The sequence below is a fragment of the Urocitellus parryii genome, chromosome 5, assembly GCF_045843805.1.
Source record: "Urocitellus parryii isolate mUroPar1 chromosome 5, mUroPar1.hap1, whole genome shotgun sequence".
NCBI classification, from domain to species: Eukaryota; Metazoa; Chordata; class Mammalia; order Rodentia; family Sciuridae; genus Urocitellus; species Urocitellus parryii.
Genome location: NC_135535.1, coordinates 10131873 through 10154268, shown reverse-complemented (window position 1 = coordinate 10154268; position 22396 = coordinate 10131873). Strand labels below are relative to the sequence as shown.

General features: G+C 56.0%; 1 protein-coding gene across 2 annotated transcripts; it reads left to right on the top strand.

The window, feature by feature from the left end:
• The first annotated feature begins 2989 nt into the window (after window positions 1–2989).
• On the top strand, window positions 2990–20674 carry Pick1 (protein interacting with PRKCA 1). 2 transcript variants are annotated; one of them, XM_077798371.1, is made up of 13 exons: window positions 2990–3100; window positions 3397–3494; window positions 4570–4681; window positions 10389–10517; window positions 12180–12246; window positions 13617–13706; window positions 15924–15977; window positions 16328–16390; window positions 17030–17163; window positions 17456–17548; window positions 18761–18811; window positions 19405–19549; window positions 19930–20674. In XM_077798371.1, the coding sequence occupies exons 2-13, from the start codon at window positions 3454–3456 to the stop codon at window positions 20199–20201; spliced, it is 1251 nt and encodes a 416-aa protein (XP_077654497.1). In that variant the 5' UTR covers window positions 2990–3100; window positions 3397–3453; the 3' UTR covers window positions 20202–20674. The 2 variants fall into 2 exon arrangements, with proteins under 2 accessions (XP_077654497.1, XP_026267276.1); XM_026411491.2 differs by having other exon boundaries at window positions 3046–3250.
• Window positions 20675–22396: the final 1722 nt, after the last annotated feature.

Below are 22396 nucleotides of genomic sequence, written 5' to 3'. Positions count from 1 at the left end.
CAGGGAGCCAGGCCTGCGGCCCTGGCAGCTGCTCCGCTTCTAGACCACACAACAACCTGGCCCCACAGGGATGGCTGGTGCCCTAAACAGCCCGACCCCAGGTGTGGAAACGCTGTGTGCCCTGGGCCTCCGACACAGTGGTGTGCAGACCGCTCTTGGCAGGATGTCACCCCTAGAGCTTTGAGAAAATGCAGACTCCTGGGTCTCCCTCTCCCCAGAGATTCAGGTCCACAGGTCTGAGATGGAGCCCAGGAAAATACATTTAGGACGGTTCCTGAAAGGGTCTGATGCCAAGACCCGGGCACCAGTGGCCCTGCCTTCTGAAGTGGTTGGCAAAACAATTACCCTTCAGAGCGACAGTGCAAACCTCTGACACGTGCCATTCACCGCTCACAGAGCAGCATTTCCCCTTTATCTTCTTCTTTGTAGCTGCTCTCTGGGGAGGACTATCGCTCCACAGGAACCTGAGGCTCAAGGGTGACCTTGCCCACTATCCCGACCTGAAACCAGACCCCTGGGGAGGGTGGGCGATGGTCTGCATGCAGGTCTCCAGATCTGGAAACTGTTTCTCAAAATCCAAAATTCAGGGCCTTTCCTAAGTCTGGTGATTCCAGCTTCATAGAGAAAATCTGGAACACTGCCAGGGTCTCTGTCCAGTTGGGAAGACAAGAAGCATTTACTTTGCTGATGAAGCAAGGTACTTGAAAGCTCTTACCCCTCAGATAAATTGTGGTCCCAATCAGGCCTCCTCAATTGGCCAGAACGTGTTCCTGTGCTGGGTGGGCTGACCCAGGAAAGCCAGTCACCAAAAATAAATAAATAAATAAAGTGGGTCATGGTATTAATTACAAAGAAATCTGGTTTCCTTTTTCTTGTTTGTCTGTTGATGGATTCCTAGCATCTATGGAAGACAGGAATCCCAGGATGGTAAAGTCAGTAGAGAAGGAAGCCCAGGAAGGAGAAAGTTGGGAGAAGTATTTTACAATTTCTCAGGATATGAACCCTAAGCCTGAATTTTAATTATTCTCATTTTTTCAACACTGAGGGATTGAAGCCAGGGCCTCACATGTGCTCTATTACTGAGCCACATCCTCAGCCCGATAAGCCCCAGTTTTAAAGGAGAAAAATCCTCCCCCCACAAAATATGGCATGTAATAAGTCAATCCCCTCAAAAGAGGTTCAGGGAAACCATCAAAGGATTTCACAAGACAAAGTTGCCAAAAGAATGATCCAAATAATAACTGCTTCAGGAGCTCAGGGAAAGGAACCAGATTTGAGGCTGCTGAGAGAGAGGGATGGCAGCTGAGCCTGGGGGACGGTGGGAGACAAGGCAGAAATGAGGGGAGGGGGGAGGGAACAGAATAGGGTGAGAGTTTGGAGATTCTGGAAACATCTGTGTCATGTGAATTGTTTACAAAGCACTTCAAACCTGTTTTTCCTTTTAATCTTGACTTTCACAAATACCTGTGGGAGGGACCATTTTCCCATTCAAGGCTCAGAGTTAGCTGTGACTTGCCCAAAATCTGCTACAAAATGGCAGGGCTTGGGCTTGAGCTGGGGCTGAGTGGGTGGAAGAGCCACGATCCACATTAAAGCACCTGGGCTTGGAGGCAGCCATTCTTCAAGACTGAAACTGTGGCCTAAAAACAGGTGATCCTAGCTTGGTGATCTCAGCTCTGCCCAGAGCATGAGAAAAAGGCGGAGCTGCTTCTGAGCCTCGGCCTCCCTGCTTGCTCTCCTCTCAGGGTGGTGGTGAACTTTAAAATCCTGTGAAAGTGATCTCAACTCCAGAGCAGTGGGCACAGGGAGAGCTGTTGCCATGGCAGCCCTCTGCATACCTGCCCAAACTCAGGTCAGCTCTCTACGGAAGGGGTGGGAGGGCTTCCATCAGACCGGGGATATGTAGATAATCATCCCTCTGCATCCTCTTCCCTCATGGACCCTGAGACAGCTGGGGAAGGACCCTGGATAAGCCGGTCCCCATGCAGCCTGAATGTGTGACCAAGAGAGTGGTGGTCCTGTGAGAGCCAACCTCCTCCAGGGAACCCGTTTTACATAATATCAAATGGGAAGATTCGGATTCCTCGACTGGGAAACATTGATGGCGTTTGTTGAGTCTCAGAGACGTGGAGGCTAAGGTCACCTCAGTGTACTCAGGACTTAGGGAAGGAGTGGGGTATGAGGAATCTTTCACCAAATACCACGGAAAACATCTACTCAATGCCATTAGTTTGTATATGGGGAAACTGAGGCTCATAAAGAAAAAGTGCAAGTCCAATCAGTCCTTATCAGAGGTGAATATACCTCTCCTGGATCCAGATTTAGTGTGAGTGTTCAAAGGGCACTGGACACCTGGGCACACTGAACACGCTTGTAATCCAGCTACTCATGAGGCTGAGGCAGGAGGATGGCAAGTTTGAGGCCAGCGTGGGCAACTTAGTCTCAAAAATAAAAAGAGCTGGGGATGTGCGCAGAGGTAAAGGAGGAAGGGAAGGGCGGGGGAAACCGAGGCGCCAACGGCGGCAGGGGTCTCGCGGCCAACTCCTTGTGGCTCTGGAAAAAATGACTTCCTTTCTCTGGCACTACGTTTCCTTGTCTGCCAAACTGGCTGAGGCTGGGACCTCCAGGGGCCCTTCCGTCTCTGGCACCGTCACTCTAGTCGACAAGTCCATGGGCTTTTCCTAGGACGACACGGTGACAACGTGAAAGGCAAGGTCTCCGAGTGTGTGGTCCACTGAACTCGGCCGGAGGTAACTCAGGACCAGGGATGCTTCCGTTGCCACGGCAACCGCCAGGGCCGGCGTGGTCCCCAGCGTGCCGCGGAGGAAGCCGGGAGGACCTGCCCCCCGGTGATGGCGGCGCCCGCGCGAGGGGCGGGGCCCGGCGCTGTCGGCCGGTGAAGGCGTCTCCGTTGTTTCCGCTTTTCCATACAGAGGCGAGCTTCCTCCAGCGCTTTTCTCTGCCCCGGTCCTGAGAGCCGGGGAGCGGGAAGCGAGGGGCGGCCGGCAGCCACCGGGGCACGTACCCGGGGGAAGGCGGGACTTCCGCGTCTCGCCGGAAGTGACGCGACAGTTGCGGCCGCCGCCAGGTGGAACGGCAGGTGGGTTCAGGTGTCAGCCCGGCCCCGGCCCTGCTGTGGGACCGACTCTCCCGTGAGCGACAGAGGCAGCTCCCAAGGGCCTGGAGACCCGTGGGGCGGGCTCTGGGATCCGAGCCCACCGCCCTGGCCTGGAGTCCCTCCCTGTACCTAGTAAGAGCCGCCGCCCACCCCGCACGCCGCGCCCCCTGCCCGAGGCTGGGGAGGCCCTGGGTCCTTGATAGGGTGTGGGGGCCTGGGGCCGGCCTCCGGGCGCTCCGGTCCCCTGAGCCCTGTGCTCCTTTCTCTCCCTGACCCAGTTCCCCATTCCCCTGCCGAGCTGGGCCGTTGGCCAGCCCACCCCGACTCTCGGAACCATGTTTGCAGACTTGGATTATGACATCGAGGAGGATAAACTGTGAGTACTTTGTTCCCCACAAGACCTAGGAGTTCCGGGGCTCAGGTGACACCCATTTCCTTGAACTTCCCAGCTCCACAAGCCCGTTCTTCTCAATGGGGGAGCCGGGTGTATCGTAGCAGAAACAGGCCCTACCCTTCAGGAGCTCATCTTCCGCAGGGGCCTGTGGACAGGTTAATAGACGACTACTGTGCAGGCCACAGGACACCTACAGCATCTGCCAGTGCTAAGGAAAGCAGAGCAGGTGGAGCAGTGCCTCTGCCTGCTGGGTGGTCAGGGAAGGCTTCACAGAGGTAGCCAGGCAGCCAGGTTTTGCTGCAGCATAGATAATTAGTAGGTCAGAGTTGCAAAATTAGAGTTATCTGCTCATTAGAATATAGTCTCAGAACAAGGACTGGGTCTAACGCCTTTCTGTGTTCTCAAACACTTAGTAGGTTTGGGACACTAATAGCTTGTTAACAATTGTCTTTTGAATGAATAAGTCAATACATTTACGTTTTTTGCCATAGAATGTAAATAGCTGCTAATTTATAGTGATACTGAGGGGTAATTGAGTAGAGGAATTGAGAGATGGCAGGAGAATAGTTGAATAACAGGGAAAGACTCTCTAGAGGTGGTTATAATGTTCTACATGTTTCTCTGAAGGTGACAGCCTGGCTAAATCTTTTGAAAGTTTGAAGTCAGGAAAGAACAGGAAGGTGGTGATTTTCTATCAGTTGTGACACAGGAGTGGGGACAGTCTTGCTGGGTTGGCCCTGGTGCCTTCCATGCCCATTCTGTGGGAACTCTGATAAGGGAGAGTCATTCCCGTTCTATGGATGAGGAAATTGAGAGGCAGAGAGGGTGATTACCAAGTCCCATGGCAGAGCAGTGTCGGGGCTGGGGTTTCTTTTCACCTCTGCACGACTCCAGGGGCAGCATATGTTCTAGCACAAATTGCTGTTTCTGGCCAAGTAAGAAAGAGGAGAGGCTGCCAGAGGCTGCGCAGCCTTTGGTGCCTCGTGGGCTGTTGGAGGGCCCTCCCCCTCCAGCTCCGTCCTCCAGGAGGCTCAGCCTCATTTGCTTCTCTTTCTAGTGGAATCCCTACTGTGCCTGGGAAGGTGACCCTGCAGAAGGATGCTCAGAACCTGATCGGGATCAGCATCGGAGGAGGGGCCCAGTACTGTCCCTGCCTGTACATTGTCCAGGTATCTCGGGCACTTTGGAGGTGGCGGTAGGGTCCGGATGGAGGGAGTCATCTCCCTACTGGGTATGGCAGGGGCAGGTTCACCCTTTTGCTCTGAAGAACCTGGTTCCTTCTCATTTTTGAGATCTGACCTCAGCAAGGCCTTCGGACCAGCTGCTGCCCATGTTTTTCTCTGTCATTTGAACCCCTTCTTTGCCCGTGGTACTTGTCGCCATCTATAATCATTCCCTTGCTACCTGTTCTACAGCTGACTGCCCTTCCAGGCTTTTGGCATTATGAGGGCAGGGTTGCAGTCTGCTTTTTCACCATTGTTGATGCCAGGTTCAGTGCCTGGCATGCAGTGGACATTCAGTGAAAATGTCTTTGATGAATCAGCAGAGCTGTCAGCCTCGGGTGCTAGCCCAAGTGAAGTGGGAAGGCTGTGAAATAGTAGCTTCCCTGATTACTAGCAAGTTCTTTAGCCTCTCTGGGCCTGTTTCCTCTCCCAGAAAGTGAGGATTTGAAATACATAGGCATAAGCATCTTTGGATTCTTATAAAAATTGAACAGAATGACAATAATGGTGCTGAAGAAGCCCTCCGTGAGCAGCAGCTGGCAACTCCTGGCCACATCACATTTCCTTAGCTGCTCTGCCCGTGATAATGGACAACTTTGTGGCCCCTGCTGAGGGAGCTGCCCTGATGATTTTCTATCAGCTGTGACACAGGAGTGGGGACAATCCTGCTGGGAGGTCTCCTTACCTTGTGGCAGTTAGTCAGTGACTTTTCTATTGCCTTGGAAGGTCTGGATTGTAGCTGTTCCAGCCCTCCTGGTCAAGTAGCCATTGGGGGACGTGGGCACCATGGCTTTTAGGAGGATCTTCTGGTCATGTCTCTGCCCAGGGTGTGAACTTGGCCTCCTCTGACCCAGGAGGCTCTAGAGAGGCCTCTTCCAGGCCTGGTCTTCTTGCCATGTGCCTGTTCAGCCTCTCTGTCACCTCCCTCTCCCCATCTGTTGGAGCCTTGGTGGGTGGGTTTGTGTAATATGAACTGGGATTATAAACTATTAGAATGTCTTCTCTAAAATTCAATTTTGTTTTTATCAAAGTACCATCTGACTTGCCTCTGACGAGTCAAGAGCACTGAAAGGCCTGTGTGTGGCGCAGCTCACGGCCCCCCCCACCCCCGTCGCTGTTTCTTCACACAGGGCCACACTTGTCTCAGGGTGCTTGTCCTGTTGCTTTTCGTGTATCCCCTGTGAAGGTCGGTGGCCTTCGCTGGTGCACTCTGCTCCCTCCCGCTCCATTCTCCCCACATGGCCATCTTGTCATTTTTGGCAAAGACACTAAGTTCAACAGGTATTTTGCTCAGCACATCTTTTCTGAATGCTCTGTTGCAGTTACAGGGGTTGAAGAAATGGAGAAGACAAGCCCTCTGCTTCGCGAGCCTTCGTCCTGTGGCTCTGTGTTGAACTTTTTAAGAAACCTGTTTCTCCTCTTAGCTCAGCCTCTCTTTCCTTTTCTTCATGATAGTCTCCTGCTTTTCTCAGTACGCTTTCCACTCAGACCTTCCCTACCCTCCTGCAGTGTTCGTCCCCGCCCCCCCTCCCCCTCCCCACCACGCACGCCCTGGGCCCTCTCCCTCCCTGTAATCTTTCTGGAATCCTCTTCTCCAGGGTCCCTGTCTGGGTGGAGACTGGCCTATAGCTTTCTGGGAGAGGTTGTGTGGAAGATCAGCTTTGAGATCTTTGTGTTTGAATGCCCTCGCATCTTTTTTTGACATTGTCACTTCCATATTCTTTTCAGTTGACATTTGGCTTATCAGACTCAAGAATAAATGTCAGAATGCTAAGTGAAGTTAGCCAATCCCAAATGGCCAAATGCCAAATGTCTTCTCTGATAGAAGGAGGCTGACTCATAGTGGGGTAGGGAGAGGGAGCGTGGGAGGAATAGACAGGCTCTAGATAGGGCACAGGGGTGGGAGGGGAAGGGAGGGGCCGTGGGTCAGAAATGATGGTGGAACGTGAGGGACGTTATTATCCAAAGTACATGTGTGAAGACGTGAATTGGTGTGAACATACTTTGTATACAACCAGACATATGGAAAAAATGTGCTTTATATGTGTAATAAGAATTAATTCTGCTGTCATATATAAATAAAAAATAAAGTAATTTTAAAAAGAATAAATGTCAGGGGCTAGGGTTGTGGCTCAGTGGCAGAGCACTTGCCTCGCACACATGAGGCACTGGTTTCTACCCTCAGCACCACATAAAATTAATAAACAAAATAAAGTTATTGTGTAACGTGTAACTTAAAAAAATATTTTAAAAAAAGAATAAATGTCAGGCCAGAAGCCTGTTTGACTAGAAGTCTGATGGCGTGGCCTCCTCCCTGTGGCCTCCGAGCTATCGCCCTTCTCTTTGGAGACCCTTTATTTCTAATGTGTCTGTTATTGCTCTGTCAAGGGTCTTGGGAACTCCTGGGGTCCTGAGGTGTCACGGGGACCACTGCTGGCCCTTCTTTGTTGTCTGGGCTGGCTCCCCAGGGGACGGCTTCCTCAGAGCATTGCTCTCTTGTTCCTGAGAGTTTTTGTGTTACTAATAGAGGACATCCTGCCCTCCATGGTCTCTGCTCTCTCTTCCATTTTGCAGTTTTTTAATTGTAGTAAATGTATATAACATAATACATAAACTTTACCATCGTAAGCTTTTTTCTTTCTTTTTTTTTTTTTCTTTTTTTTGGTACCAGGGATTTAACCCAGGAGTGTTTAACCACATCCCCAGCCCTTTTTATTTTTTATCCTTGAGACAGGGTCTCGATAAGTTGCTGAGGGCCTCACTGAGTTATTGAGGCTGGCCTTGAACTTGTGATCCTCCTGCCTTAGCCTCCTGAGCTGCTGGGAGTATAGGCATGTGCCACCATGTTTGACTATCTTAACCATTTTTTAAAAATATTTTTTTAGATGTTGATGGATCGTTATTTTATTCATTTATTTTTATGTGGTGCTGAGAATCGAACCCAGTGCCTCGCACATGCTAGGCAAGTGCTCTGCCACTGAGCCACCACACCAGCCCCTATCCTAACCATTTTTAACTACACAGTTCACTGGTATTAAATATCTTCATAGTGTGGTGCAGCCATTGGCACTGTCCAGAGCCCTTCATCTCATGACATTGAAACTCCACACCCATTAAACACGAGCTCCCCAACCCGCTCCCTCAGTCCCTGGCAGCCCTATTCCACTTTCTGCCTCTGGTTCTGACTGCTCCAGGCCCTCGTGCAAGTGAAATCATGGGTGGTGTTTTTTTGTTCCTGTAATGTCCTCTAGGTTCCTCCGTGGCATGGTGTGTGTCAGGATGTCCTTGCCCTCAAAGGCTGAGGAACGTTCCACTGCATGCTCCCTGGCCAGTCCTCCCCTGGTGGACGTCTGGGCTGCTTCCGCCTCGTGGCTGTTGTGAGGCAGGCTGCTCTGAGCCAGCTTGCACAGAGCTCTCCTCCAGATCCTGCTCTCAGTTCTTCTGGTGTCCACCTGGGAGCGGAATTGCTGGGCTGAGGGCCGTTCTGTTTTTGGTTTTCTGAGGACGCGCCGTGCTTCCCTCCACAGGCCTGTGTGGCTATTCATTCCCACCAACAGCGCGCAAGGTCGTTTCTCGCATCCTCGCAGCGTGTGTTATTTTCTCTGTGGTCTGCACCAGCCTCCTGATGGGTGTGAGGTGGTGATTCCTAGTGGCCTTGCTTCTCATTTCACCAGTGATTAGTGAGATTGAGCATCCGCTGTATTTACAGGCTACTTATGTCTCTTTGGAGAATCTCTGTTCAGTCCTTTGCCCATGTTTGAGTTGGGTTGTTGGCTTTGTTGTTAGTTCTCTGTATATTTGGATATTAATATCTTTATCAAATGCCATTTTCTCCCATTCTGTGGGTTGACTTTTACTCTGTTGATAGTGTTTTTTTTTTTTTTTTTTTTTCCTTACCAGGGATTGAACTCAGGGACACTCAACTGCTGAGCCACATCCCCATCCCTATTTTGTATTTTATTTAGAGACAGGATCTCAGTGCCTTGCTTAGTGCCTTACTGTTGCTGAGTCTGGCTTTGAACCTGAGATCCTCCTGCCTCAGCCTCCCAAGCCACTGGGATTATAGGCATGCACTACTGCACCTGGCTGATAGTGGATTTTGATTCACAGATTTTAAAAATCTTTGGACTGGGGTTGTGGCTCAATAGTGGAGTACTTGCTTAGTACGTGTGAGGCACTGGGTTTGATCCTCAGCACCACATAAAAATAAATAAATAAAGTTATTGTGTCCATCTACAACCAAAAATCTTTTTTCACAAAGTTCATTTGTATTCTTTCTTTGTTTCCCATGCCTTTGGTGTCATATTCAAGAAGTCATTGCCAAATCCCTGGGCCGAAGCTTCTGCCTTCCTCTCAGTTTTACAGTCTTAGTCTTACGTCTAGGTTGCTGATCCAGATCATTTTAGGCCAGGGACAGGCTTCATTCTTTGCATGTGGATCCCCTTTCCCTCGGCACCCACTGTTGAAAGACTTTCCTTTCCCCATTGAATGTTCTTGGCTCCTGTCAAAAATCATTTGACCATATACACAAGGGTGTATTTCTGAGCTCTCTGTTCTGTTCCTTTGGTCTGTCCATCTGCCTTTATGCCTGTACTATTCTGTTTTAATTACTGTAGCTTTGTAGAAACTTGGGAAATCAAGAACTCTGGGTCTCCCAGCTTTGTTTTTCTTTTTCAAGATTGTTTTAGCCTTTGCGAGTCCCTTGAGATTCCAGGTGGATTTTAGGGTGGATTTTTCTATTTCTGTTTAAAAAAAAAATAAAAATCTCTTTGGGATTTTGACAGTGTTCGCACCCACTCTGCGGATTGCTTAGGGTGATGGTGTCATCTGAGGGATGCTCGGGCTGCCCAGCCGTGAATGTGGGATGCACTTCCGATTACTTGTCTTTATTACTTTGAGCAGTGTTTCGTCGTATTTGTCGTACCTGTCTTTCACTGTTGTTTTCAATGTGATTCTGGGATGCAGCAGAAATGTTCATCTTAATTATCTCATTTTTCCTTGTAATATTATAAATAAGTTGTGAAGCATTCTTTTTCTTTTTGTAGAAAATTTAGAAATTGCAGGTAGGGCAGAAGGAATACAACATCAGAACCACTACTGATGATGCGGGCCTCTCTCCTGGTGGCTTCTTGGGTACAGTCTGCTGTACACCAGGTGGCCGACTCTCCCTGCTGTGTCACTTGTAGTTCTGATCTTCAGCAGCAGACACACAGCCTCACTCAGCCAGTGGGCTTGGATCCTGTTGAAGGGGTCACTTGGGATTAGGGGCTCACAGGCATTTGGGCCCCTGTTCATGACAGACATGGACTGTTCTTTGGGGACCAAAGTGAGGTGTAGAATTGATAAGAGGCGCTTTGGGATGCTGAGTCAGCTTGGAGCAGCACTGTTGGTAAAACCTGTCAAGAGGTGACATTGGAGGATCAATGTCACATGGATGTGTGACGGTTGGTGTATTTGCTATTAGAAAAAGAATGTCTCATTGGTTCAGATTTACGTCCTGTCCTTCTTCAGGAACATGGGGTCATCCCCCCCTTGCTTGCTTTACACAAGAAGCCACAGGGCAGAGCTGGAGACCGAACCAGGCAGTGTGGGTGGAGGGAATGACCGTCTCCCAGCTTCACCTCAGTCCGTTGTGTCCCCCCCCCATCTTCAGGTATTCGACAACACACCTGCGGCCCTCGATGGCACGGTGGCAGCTGGCGATGAGATCACCGGCGTCAATGGCAGGTCAATCAAGGGGAAAACCAAGGTGGAGGTGGCTAAGATGATTCAGGAGGTGAAGGTAAGGCGGCTGCGGTGGGGCCTGGAGCCGCCAGATCTGCTTCTGAGCCCTCTGTGCAGACTGCAGGGGGGGCGCCGCTCCCCTCCTAGTATCACAGTGTCAGGGGTACACCCGGGTCTCCCTCCGTTTCTCCCTCCTTTCTTCAGTAAATACTAATATTGTGCTTGTGCTGGGCCTGGTGAAAGAGCCCCAGGACCACAAGGCATCTGTGGGGCGCCACTCTTGGGGGTTCTGACGCACTTGGGCAAACCATGGTGTCCCTGGTCAGGGCTGGAGCAGAAGCTGAAAGCCCAAGGGGACCCTCCCTGGATAGTAGATCCTACTAATGTTAGCGGGGCCATATTGGTCTCTACAGGGACCTCCTCCCTGCGCGGCAGGCAGCAGCCTGGCCACTTTGGAAGTGAGCCCCAGGCCCTTCTGCCACTTCCTAGACATCTGGCTGTTGGTGGCTCTTGGGAAACTGGTACAGTGAAGGAAGCAGCGTGAGGCAGGGAGCAGGGTGATTGGCAGGCCCTGGGGGCAGGCGCAGCCCAGCGTGGAAGAGGCTGGCTCAGTGGTTTAGCTGCCGCCTGCCCCAGGCCCAGCACTCCCACCCCCCGCTGGGATCAGGGCTGCTCCCACCTCCCCACGTCCTTTTCTGGCTCTACCCGGAAGCCCCTTCTGTGGCTTCTCCCCCAAGGCCCTGTGCGGCCAACTCATCCCCATGTGCCTTCCTACCTCAGGGACAGGCTTCCAGTTCTGCGAGGCCGCCTCCTAGCACCCCTTCAGCCAAGGAACAAGCCAGGGACTGGGTCTCAGGGCTCCAGGTGCTAAAGGCAGCGGCCAGGTTCACTGAGCCCATAGCCACCACTGCATGGCTGTGTCACAGGCGTTACCTGATGGCCACAGGTGACAGGCGGCCTTCCATGCATACCCGGTGTGGGAGCCATGTGCCCCTCCAGCAGCCCCTTCCTCCGGCTCCTCGCTCTGGGTTCGTGGACCCTGTCCTCGCAGGCCTGTCTCCCCAGCCCCTCGTGCTGCTGTGAGGACGGGGCTCCTCCTGTTCCTACGCAGCCTTGGCCTGAACATGGTTCCCCCAACTCCCAAGTTTGAGTGCCAGGCAGGAGTCACTTCCCCACACTTCACTGGTGTCCAGAGGAGGAAGTGACCTGCTAAACTGGCTCAACTGCGTGAACCGGTCCTGGGCCCGGCCTCCCCCCACGGCAGCCTCCTTTACCCCAGCTGCTCCGTGGGCTGGTTCTGCAGAGCGTCCCGCAGCCTCCTAAGGGCGCAGTTTCACCCGCTCCTGATTCCAGCTGTGCTGGCTCATTTCCATTCCCACTGGGGACGGAGTTCTAAATTCTGTTTTATATTCGGGTGGATTTAGTCCCAAGTCCAGGTGCCTTAGGATTGTAACGACGAGTGGCCCCTTGGCTGTGGTCAGGGAGGGCTTCCTGGAGGAGTCCAAGCTCTGCGGAGAAGCCCTCCCCTCTCAGCACTGGAACACAACTCTTGTGACTCCCTGATTCTCTTTGACCTCCCCTGATGGACAGGGCCCCAGGGCTTGGCTGTCCCTGGCCCCTTCTCCTAGGTGTCCTAGCACTAGGCACAAATAAAAAAGGCTTCAGGGAGGGGCCTGGGACTCAAGAGCCTTGTCACATGCTGCCTGTGCTGCTTTTGCAGGGGGAGGTGACCATCCACTACAACAAGCTGCAGGCGGACCCCAAGCAGGGCATGTCCCTGGACATTGGTAAGCTGGCCAGAGCAGCGGCGCCATTGCCCACCAACCCTAGCCCTACACAGAGGAGCTCCCATCCTCCTTATGAAGTCATCAGTAGCTCTGTGGCTGTGGTCTCTGACAGTCTGAAAGGCCTGCCAGGACCTGGGGTACTCTCCCTGTGGCTGACCTGTCCCCGTGTCTCACTGCCCAGTTTTACCCTGTCCCCTAGCTACCCCTGCTGAGAGCTTGCTGTCTTAGGGTTGTCCTCTGTGGGCCGCTTGGATTTACTGCAGTCCAGAAAGGGAGGCAGCCAGCCTTGGCCAGTGCCTCGTGCCCACCTGCCCACCCCTCCTCCCTGACCTCCTCCCTGTCTTCTGCTCCCAGGAAGATGCAAGGTTAGAACAGACCTTAACCACTGGGTAGAAGGTCATAGGCCAGCCCTTCTCCCACAGCTTGCTCTGGGACAGGGTACCTCCTGCCAGAGGGGCTGGGCTTTGGTTCTGTAGAAGCTTTAAGAATAAGAGGGGCCAGGCGTCGTGGCACACTCTGGAATCCCAGTGCCTCAGAAGGCTGAAGCAGGAGGATTGCAAGTTTGAGGCTAGCCTCAGCAACTTAGTAAAAAAGTGCTGGGGATGTGGCTAGTGGTAAAGTGCCCCGGGTTAGATTCCTGGCACAAAATGAAATAAAGGACCAGTGGGACAACAGCTTCAAAGTCTTCTGGACCAGCCCCCACACACACACACACACACACATTAGGGAACAAAGGCCAAGTCCCAGAGGAGGCTCAGTGACCCCTTCATGAGCGCACATCCAGGTGAACCTACATCCAACCCATGCCCTAGGTCCAGAGCCACCTCCTGGGTCAGGGCAAAAGGCAAAGGGCAAATCAAGTCAGCCTGGAGCTTCCTTCTTAGCACTCCTGGGTTCTGTCCCAGGATCCCTCCAGGGACTGAGCTGGTCAGAAGCCATCACTGAGTCTGAGCCTGAGGCCAGTGGTCCCTATGGCACCCACAACGTTAATGTAACCAGCACAGACACTGACCCTTCCCCTTTCCCTCGTAGGGGCCACTCTAAGTCCTGATGAAAAGCGAAGAGGGCGAGGGATGGGCTCCTGACTGGCCTGGTGGCTGTTGTTGAGCCTGGGCCATCTGGGCCCTCAGTGATGCCAGCAGCTGGCGTGAGGCGGACCCTGGGCCGCACACCCCACGTTTACCTCCCCCAGCCTGCCAGCCCCCCGAAGTGGGGGGTGAAGAGTGCAGGCCCTTCCCCCGGACACTGCTGCTTCCTAGACTCCCAGCCCGAGCCCCAGTCCAGCTCTCAGCCAGTTGTGAGGGGACCCAGGACAGGGATGGCCTGGGGCTCAGTAGCAACTCACTGGGTCCTTCCTCTCCTGGCCCCAGTGTTGAAGAAGGTCAAGCACCGGCTGGTGGAGAACATGAGTTCGGGGACGGCTGATGCCCTGGGCCTGAGCCGGGCCATCCTGTGCAATGGTGAGTCCCCTTGTCCCACCCAGCTCTGGCGCAAGGTTTCTCACTCAGGCCCGTGGGCTGGGGCACCATGGCTGCCTGCCAGGCTGGTGTGGGTCCTGCTGGCCGGGCCCTGCCTCTGCCTGAGGGGCTGATAGCCACCATCTCTTTGTGTCCCTGGAGGCCTTTCTGGTTCCCAGAGAGCTCCCACAGCTGTCACCTGGGCCACCCTCACCACCAGGGCCCCTCAGATCACAGAGGAGGAGACAGACTCAGGGCAGGTGCCTCCTCCACCTCCCCAGGCTGGGGGCCGAGAGCCAGGGCCAGCCTGAGAGCCGCCTCCCCATCTGCATCCTGGTTCCCGCTGCCCTCATCGGCCCCTCCCTTCCCCAGGAGGTGGCGCTGCTACCCTTGTCTCTGGTCCCTGTCCCTGGAGGTGGCCATCCGGGCGGGGAGCAGCCACATGCTGGTGTGTACACACATGGGCACACACACGCCTTCTGTCCTGGGGAGGCCAGAGAGACAGCGGCCGCTCCCTCCATCGCCAGCCGGGCTCATAAATAGCACCGCCATGCCATGGCCGGGGAGAGAGACCTGGGAACTGTAGGCTCAGCTGGGCATGCTGGGCTTTGTTGGCTGTGGCCGTGGGGGTGGGGCCTGAGCCTGTTCCAAATGGGGTACAAAAGTGGTGGCTGCTATTTTTGGCCTCTTGGTGCCTATAAATCCTGTTCCCGTAGCGACCGTGCGTTGAGATGAAATTAGAACTGGTTGTTGTGTTTTCCCCCTAAACCTTGCAATTTCCCTAGCCATAAATAGTGTTTCTAAAATCAAAGCTGCCATGTCCCATGACCCAGCACAAACAACAGTGGGTGCTTGCACGGCTCCTCTCCTGCCGGCCACGTGCTCAGGCCCAGGGAGCCAGGGCCTCCCAAAGACCTCTAGGGTACCCTTCCTCCCCAGCAGCCCACTCCCCAGCCACCTTCCCCCCTCCTCTTCCTGCTCTGAAGACCCTAACCCTGGTCAGTACAGGACACTAGGGAGCAAGAAGACCCCGATTTACACCTTCTCAGCTGTGTGACTTGGGACAAATTGCTTTACCTCTCTGTCCCTTGGTTTTCTCAGTTGAATGGGGGAAGTAGTTCCTGTCCCAGCAGCTCAAACTAAGGAGGACTGAGACCTGCCCGGGGAGCCTCCAGCAGGCCTGGTGCCCAGAGGTCTATGCTGTGGGTACAATTGCTGTTACAGGCCAGGCCCTACCCTGAGAGGTGGCTGCATAAAGAAGCCCCCAGCACAGGCTCGTCCCTTACGGTTGCTCCCCATGGAGAGGCGTGTGTGCCCTGTGTCCTCACCGGGTGGAGACCTATCTGGGATTGCTGGGAGCCCTGGGAAGGGTGGCAGTTGTTGGCTGGAGGAGTCCTGGCTCCTCCTCAGGCTGGCCCTTGGCTGGCCTTATGTGCTCCCTGTACTGCCCCCCCCAGTCTGGAATCCCGCCCATCCCTGGTCATCTGCGTCCTCCCATTTGGTGGCCCTGATGTGAGGCTGCGGGCCCCCACTTCTCCCTGTGCCTCTGCTCTTGGAGCCTAGAGCAGGTCTTGGATCATGTTCACCCTAGTCATTCCCTGGGCCTGACACGGTGGCAGCACATGGCTGGTGCGTGGCCGATGCCTGCCGAGCCACCAAGTCCTTCACCCAGTGAAGGTGCCTGGGCCACCAAGTCCTTCACCCAGTGCCAGCCCTTCCCAGACCCTGCTTCTCTCCCTCCTGTCTGACCTGCCAGCCGCCTCGTGCTTTGCCATGGCAGCAACTGCTCCCAGCCTGCCTGGGAAACAGTTGAGATCTCCCTGCCTGTCCCCTGCCTGGCTGGGCTGTGTCAACAGGGCCAGGGGCCTGGCTGCTCACCAAGAGCCTGCCTCCTACAGCACAGGGAGCTGCTCACCGGCTTCATCTTGAGGGCCCAGTGTTTTTGCACTGAAGACCTTTGGAAGGACCTGTGCCCCTGGGTTGGCCCCAGTGGGTCGAGTGGGGACTCGTCCCAGGAGCAAGTCCCCTGCTCGCCTCTCATTTGGGTGCCGAGGCCATTTACAGATCACTCTTGAACTGCCGACCCTGGGGTGCCTGGGCCCCCATCTTGTGTAGAAGCCAGTTTTTTGGGCCCGCCCCTTGTCCCCACCCCTGCCCTGGCCTCCTCAGGCCACTCTCCTCACCTCTGACCTGACCTCAGCTGTTCTCTGAACCCCACAGATGGGCTGGTGAAGAGGCTGGAGGAGCTGGAGCGGACGGCTGAGCTTTATAAAGGTGCGTGGGGCTTTGGATAGGAAGCGCCCAGCCCTGGCTCTGCCTAGGAACCTGTCCAGAGAGAGTGGCCTTGGAGGCAGGGAGGCCAACCTGAGAAATTCTAGGACCTCTAAACTTACGAGTCCCCAGAATCCCTGTGCTCCCGAAGGTGCAGCCCCTGAGAGGCCGTGTCGTCCTGCGTCACACAAAGTCCCAGTCCCCTGAATGAGGGGCCTCTTGGTGGGGCTGTGGGAAGACCCAGTGGCTCCAGTACCAGTGAAGGCCTGAATGGGGTGGGGGGTGGGGCTGTGCCCTGGCCTGTGTGGCCTGTGACATGTGCCCCCATCCTCATCATTTGGGTCTCTCCCCAGGGATGACGGAACACACGAAGAATCTCCTTCGGGCTTTTTATGAACTCTCACAGACCCACCGGGGTAATGGCCTCCCCAAGCCTGCTGCATGGCCCGGGCAAGTCCCTGCCTCTCTCTGGGCTCAGTGACCCTAACAGTGAGAAAATGGCCAGCTTCCTCCCGGGGCCTTGTACCCATGCTGGGGAGAAACAGCTCAGCCTCCAGCTGCGGTGGCAGGGAGGGGCCAGTGGAAGCTCTGGGCCGCTGGCCTCCTGAGGGCCCACCCTACTCCTTACGTTGCGTTGCGGCTTGAATGCATGCGTTCCTTTCGTTTGTGGTCCCATTTCTTACAAGGCCGTGAGACTGTGCGGGACATCCACGGTGAGCCCCATTTATAGGCGGGGAAGTGAAGCCCAGGCAGGAAATGGCCACTGGGTGGTCCTGACATCAGAACCCAGATTCCCAGGCCAGTGCTGTGCCCTCAGCGCCACCACCTCAGTCTGGCTTAGCTCTCCCCTGGTCCCGCCATTGGGGCGCGCAGCCCGGCTCCCCAGTTTGTGTGCTCCCAGTTGCTCCAGAGCCGTTGCTTGGAGATGCAGATGCCCTCCTGGGGCGCAGACCCCACGTGGACTTGTCTTCCAGCATGCCAGCCCCCTGGTGATGCCCTGGCTTTCCATCAGGGGGTCAGGTGGGGGCAGCCTTCAAGTCATGCTTGTCATGCAGCCTTTGGGGACGTGTTCTCCGTGATCGGGGTGCGGGAGCCCCAGCCGGCAGCAAGCGAGGCTTTTGTGAAGTTCGCCGACGCCCACCGCAGTATGGAGAAGTTTGGTGTTCGGCTGCTGAAGACCATCAAGCCGGTATGTCCAGTGTGTGAGGCCAGGAGGGGACAGCGTGGCGTGCAGGGCTCTTCCACGGCAGCCAGGGGCTGGGGTGTGGGTCCTGCCTGGTCACCTACGGGACTGCCCTCAGCAGGCTGCTGCACTGCTCAGGCCTGTGGGGACCTGGAGGCTGGTCAGCCTTGTACCAGATCACAGCTCATCATGGCCTAGACTTGGTCCTAACCTTGAGATGGGAAAGGCCATTGGGCAGTGCCTGTGGGCTGTGTCACCTGAATCAGGGAAGGCCTAAGCACGTCCCCCCCACCCCCAGATGCTGACAGACCTGAACACGTACCTCAACAAGGCCATCCCGGACACTCGCCTCACCATCAGGAAGTACCTGGACGTGAAGTTCGAGTACCTGGTGAGTAGCCTGCAGGTGAGCCCCGCTGGAGGCCTGCCCTGCCTTGTGTCATCCAGCTACGTACAGCCCCATCACATCTGACTGGGACACAGAAATTCCAGAATCTCTGGAGATCCGGGAGCAGCGCAGGCCTGCCGGCCCTGCAGAGGCACCTCATTGGGCCTGGGGCTCCAGCTCTGGTCGCGTCACTCTGACCCTGGGGGACTTTTTAATTTTTTTTAATCATATTTTAACAGTGAGTGAGTGTTTTAGTCAGCTTTTTTGCCACTGCGACTAAAAGACCCAGCCAGAACAATTTCAGAGGAGGAAAGGTTTATTTTAGGGCTCACGGTTTCAGAGATCTTGGACCGTAGACAGCAGGCACCATCCCTCTGGGCTTACAGTGAGGCAGGACCCTGTGGTGGAAGAGCTTGGTTGAGGGGGGTGATCAGGAAGCAGAGGGAGGCTCCACTAGCCAGATCCAAAGTGTCTGCCCCAAAGCCGAGTCCCCAGTGTCCCCTCCTCCAGCCACATCTACCTGCTCTCCTCCACCTCTCAGTTAATCCCATCAGGGGATGGATTCACTGATTGGGTTAAGGCCTCTCAACCCACCGTCTTGCATTGTCTCACACATGAGCTTTTAGGGGGCTTTTCACATCCAAACCATAACAGTCCTAGGTCTAGGTAGTTTCGATCGGTGCCGAGGAATGTTGGTTTTAGGTAATAATTCTGTGGTCAAGAGTTGGGAAGCCACGCTCCGTTTGTGGGACTTCCCAGAGCCAGACTGGGCCTGTGTGCCATCTCTGGAGGGAACCATTTTTCCCCTTAATTCCTGGGACTGTTACCCAGAGCCTTGAAGGTGCTCAGCAGGTGCTATACCACTGAACCATGCTTCCAGCCCCCAGCGCGTCCCTTGGGACCTGAATTGGGTCAACTCTGAGCCACCCAAGCCCTTAGGCCTGCCCTCCCTTCCAAAGAGAGCCCTTGCCCAGCCTCTTTTAGCCTCCCCAGGCCTCCTACACACCTGCCACCAGCCTCTCCCATATGGGTTGCAGCTGATCCCAGCGGGGGTCTGCAGGAGCCAGGAGGCCTGGCATACTGCAGTTCTTTGGCTGGGCCAGCCTCCTGGGTCACCTGGGGGCATGGTGTGACATGGGCGGAGCTGGGAATGTTGGGGCGGATGTCCAGGAGGCTGCAGCCTCTTGACTGCTTGGCCTCACCTGTCCCACGCAGTCGTACTGCCTGAAGGTGAAGGAAATGGACGACGAGGAATACAGCTGCATCGTGAGTATCGAGGGGTGAGGGGGCCCAGCCCTTGTATTGGAAAGGCTTGGGGCGCACGTACCTTCTCCCACCTGCCTCAGAGCCCCCAGAATGTCCTGGATCTGCCAGGGGCATCAGGTGGGTCAGGCCATCCCAGGAAAGTCCTGGGGGCTTGGTCAGACTCTTGTTCCTGGAGCGAAGTCCCTCTGGGCCTTGGAGTGCTGGCCAGCTTGCCATGGGGCCACTCCTCAGGCCTGCTCCTCGCCCACAACCTCCAAGCTGGTGAGGCCCCTGCAGGGAGGCTGTCCAGCCTCACTCCTGAGTGGCACTTTAATTTACTCAATTCAATATCTTTGCTGTTGGGGTCAATCTTAGGACCCGTCTTCATTCGTTTAATGTGACGAGTTTGGGTCTTTTCTGGATTTTTCTCCCTCCAAAGCTATTGCCATGTGCTTCTAATGAGTGCTGGCATCTCAAACAAGGGACTGGTGGCTCTGAAAAGTGCCTTGTGTTGTGGGGCTGAGCTGGGGGGTCAGCCCTGCAGCCCTCCCGCCCCACCCCCGACCCAGCAGGCCCCACTTCACCCAGGATCCCTAACGTGCTCCCCGCCCCAGGCCCTAGGGGAGCCCCTGTACCGAGTGAGCACCGGCAACTACGAGTATCGCCTGATCCTGCGCTGCCGCCAGGAGGCCCGCGCCCGCTTCTCCCAGATGCGCAAGGACGTGCTAGAGAAGATGGAGCTGCTGGATCAGAAGCACGGTAGGGGCACAGAGGCGCGTGGCCGAGGTGGGCTGTTCTCTCACAGCCCTTGTACAGGGTGGCGGCCTGCCTCTCCCCATTTTAGAGATGGGAAATCCCAGGCCCAGAGAGGTCAAGTGCCTAAGTGAGCCCCAGGGCCAGGCCCTGGCAGCAGCCCACCCCCCCTTCCCCATGCCCTGCAGCCTCTGCTCTCTCAACTGGGGGCCAAGACACCGGGTCCTCTGGGAGGCCGCCGCCCGGGCTGCCCAGTGCTCACCTCTGCCCCTTCCCAGGGCCTGAGGGGCCAGCTGAGTGCCCAGGGGAAGGAGGTGGCGGGGCAGGCTCACGGGTCTCCACGAAGCACACAGCCACCGGGCCTGTCCCCCGCCCTCCTGCCCCAGTCCAGGACATCGTGTTCCAGCTGCAGCGCTTCGTGTCCACCATGTCCAAGTACTACAACGACTGCTACTCCGTGCTGCGGGACGCAGACGTCTTCCCCATCGAGGTGGACCTGGCACATACCACACTGGCCTATGGCCTCAGCCAGGGCGAGTTCACTGACGGGGAGGACGAGGAGGAGGAGGAAGAGGACACTGCAGCCCGGGAGCCGTCCAGGGATATCCGCGGAGCTGCTGGACCCCTGGACAAGGGCGGAAGCTGGTGTGACTCCTGAGCACCCAGGGTGCAGATCAGGGGGGAAGGGCAGTGGGCAGACTGCAGCGGGAGCGGGGCTGGGCAGTGGTGCACGTGGTGGCGCATAAAGCCTGCTGGCTCGGGCGCCTGCCTCCCTGCTCCTCTGTCCTCGCACAGCAAACCCGGCTCCTGCCCAGGAAAGGTGCCAGGCTGAGGCCCAGCCCTGGACACCGGCCCACCCTCCCTCACCTCCCCAGCCGGGGAGAGCGAGGCCTCTGGACCTTACTTAGGAAGGAGAGGGCAGAAGGACGAGGGGCTGCAAGTGGCATCCAACCCAGGACCTGCCACGCCTGCTGGGAGCAGGCGAGTCCTGCACACCCTCTGCTGGCCCCACCCCCTCCGCTGGCCCCTCCACCCCCCACACCTCGGTGGCCTTTATTTATTTGTCCCCAGCTCAGCCATTCCTGGAGCAGGGCTGGCCTGGGCCTCTATCGAATAAACAAACCAGATGGAGCCTGCTCTTTGCATGGCCACAGGCCCTCCTCACGCCTCGCCTGCATCCCGCCTGCCTCCCGCCTGCCTCCCGGTCACAAGGTCACTGCTGATCCCATGTTCCTTGCAGCACCCTGCAGCAGGGGTCACGCTGTGGTCCCCACTGCAGCTGGGGACATGAGGCTCAGAGAAGCATCTTGCTGGAGGCCACACTGTCCAGGGGACAGAGTGGCATCTGAGCACCATCTGGCAGGTCCCAGGCTGTCACCTTTTCCCTTCCTCAGGAGTCCTTTACGTCCTCCCTCGTCTTTGATCCCCGGGTGCTTCTGGACATGAAGTAAACCCCTATTTGGGGGAGGGGAGGGCAGGACAGATGTTGGTCAGGCCCGAGGCCTCCCGTGGTAGAGATGGGGTTAGCATCAGGTGCACCTGTTCCCCGTGGCCATGGGGGTGTTGGGAAAACGACACCCTCTGCTCTGGGTCTCCATAAAGTGACAGGACAGGGTGGCCCACAAGTCCTGCCTTGCCTGGCCAGGTCCAACCCACATTGTGGCCCTTTCACACTGAAGTGCCCCATTAGGGCAGTGAGTATGGTCGTCCTGAGGACAGGAGGGAGGGCGAGAGGCAGCAGGGCAAGTTCATGATGGGGAGGACGAAGAGGAGGAGGACACTGCAGCCCAGGAGCCGTCCAGGGATATCCACGGGGCTGCTGGACCCCTGGACGAGGGCAGAAGCTGGTGTGACTCCTGAGCACCTGAGCTCTCCTCAGTCCTGGCGCAAACCCAGTTGCATTCTCGGCAGGTGTGGGGCACAGAGCAAGAGGGGCTGGCACCAGGAATCCCTGGGGTCCCTGCCGAGCTGACAGGCCACTCCACCTCTGAAGAGGCAGCCAAGGGCACTGACCCTGCCCCACAGAATTGGCTTCTGCCACCCTGGGCCTCAGTTCCCAGACTGCAAAGTGTGGGCAGCAGTGGTGGACACTGATGGCCTCGGCCTCAGCGAGTGGCTGGGGATCACAGGAGTTGACATTTGGAAAGGTGCTTGATCCCAGGTCAGCCCTCGGGGGCGTTAAGTGCAGTGTTGCTCTGGTGGCCTTGGGGGAGGACAGGCATAAAGGATGGGTCAGCCAGGCACCTGTAGGAAGGTCCACCCAGACAGTGGGAAAGGGCTACCATGGCTGGCTGTGCTGGCAGGACAAGGTCCCTGCACATGGGACAAATGCAGGAGGGAAGACGGCACTGAAACTCCTGAGGAAGCAGATAGATGCCGAGGACAGTGACGACCAGGTTGTCCACAGGCCACAGGTGTCCTCAGGAGCACCATCCAGAGCAATAGCCTCGGGGACAGGCGAGTTTACAAGAGGAAGGGTGCCTTCAGGACGTGAGGGGACGTGCACCCCTTGCAGAGGACAGTAGGGCCCCATGCTCTCCTGTTTGTCCTCAGCTCTGTGAGGAGGTGGCCCAGGCCGCAGCACAGCTTCCAATGCCCACGCTGACCCTGGGGCCTTCTTTCTCTCAGGATACTCTGACCCCATCTGTGAGCAACACCCACCCTCAAGCCTAAGGTGCTGCCAACACCTGGCCACCTGGACAGGGAGAGGCAGGTAGACGGCAGCCCATGGGCTTCAGTGCACAGCTCGGCCACAGCCGGGTCCCGGCCTGGGACGTCTCCCTGGCCCTCCATCTGTCTTTGGCACTGCCCAACTCCAGCAGCCAGGGCCCCTGGGGAGACCCCTCAGCACCC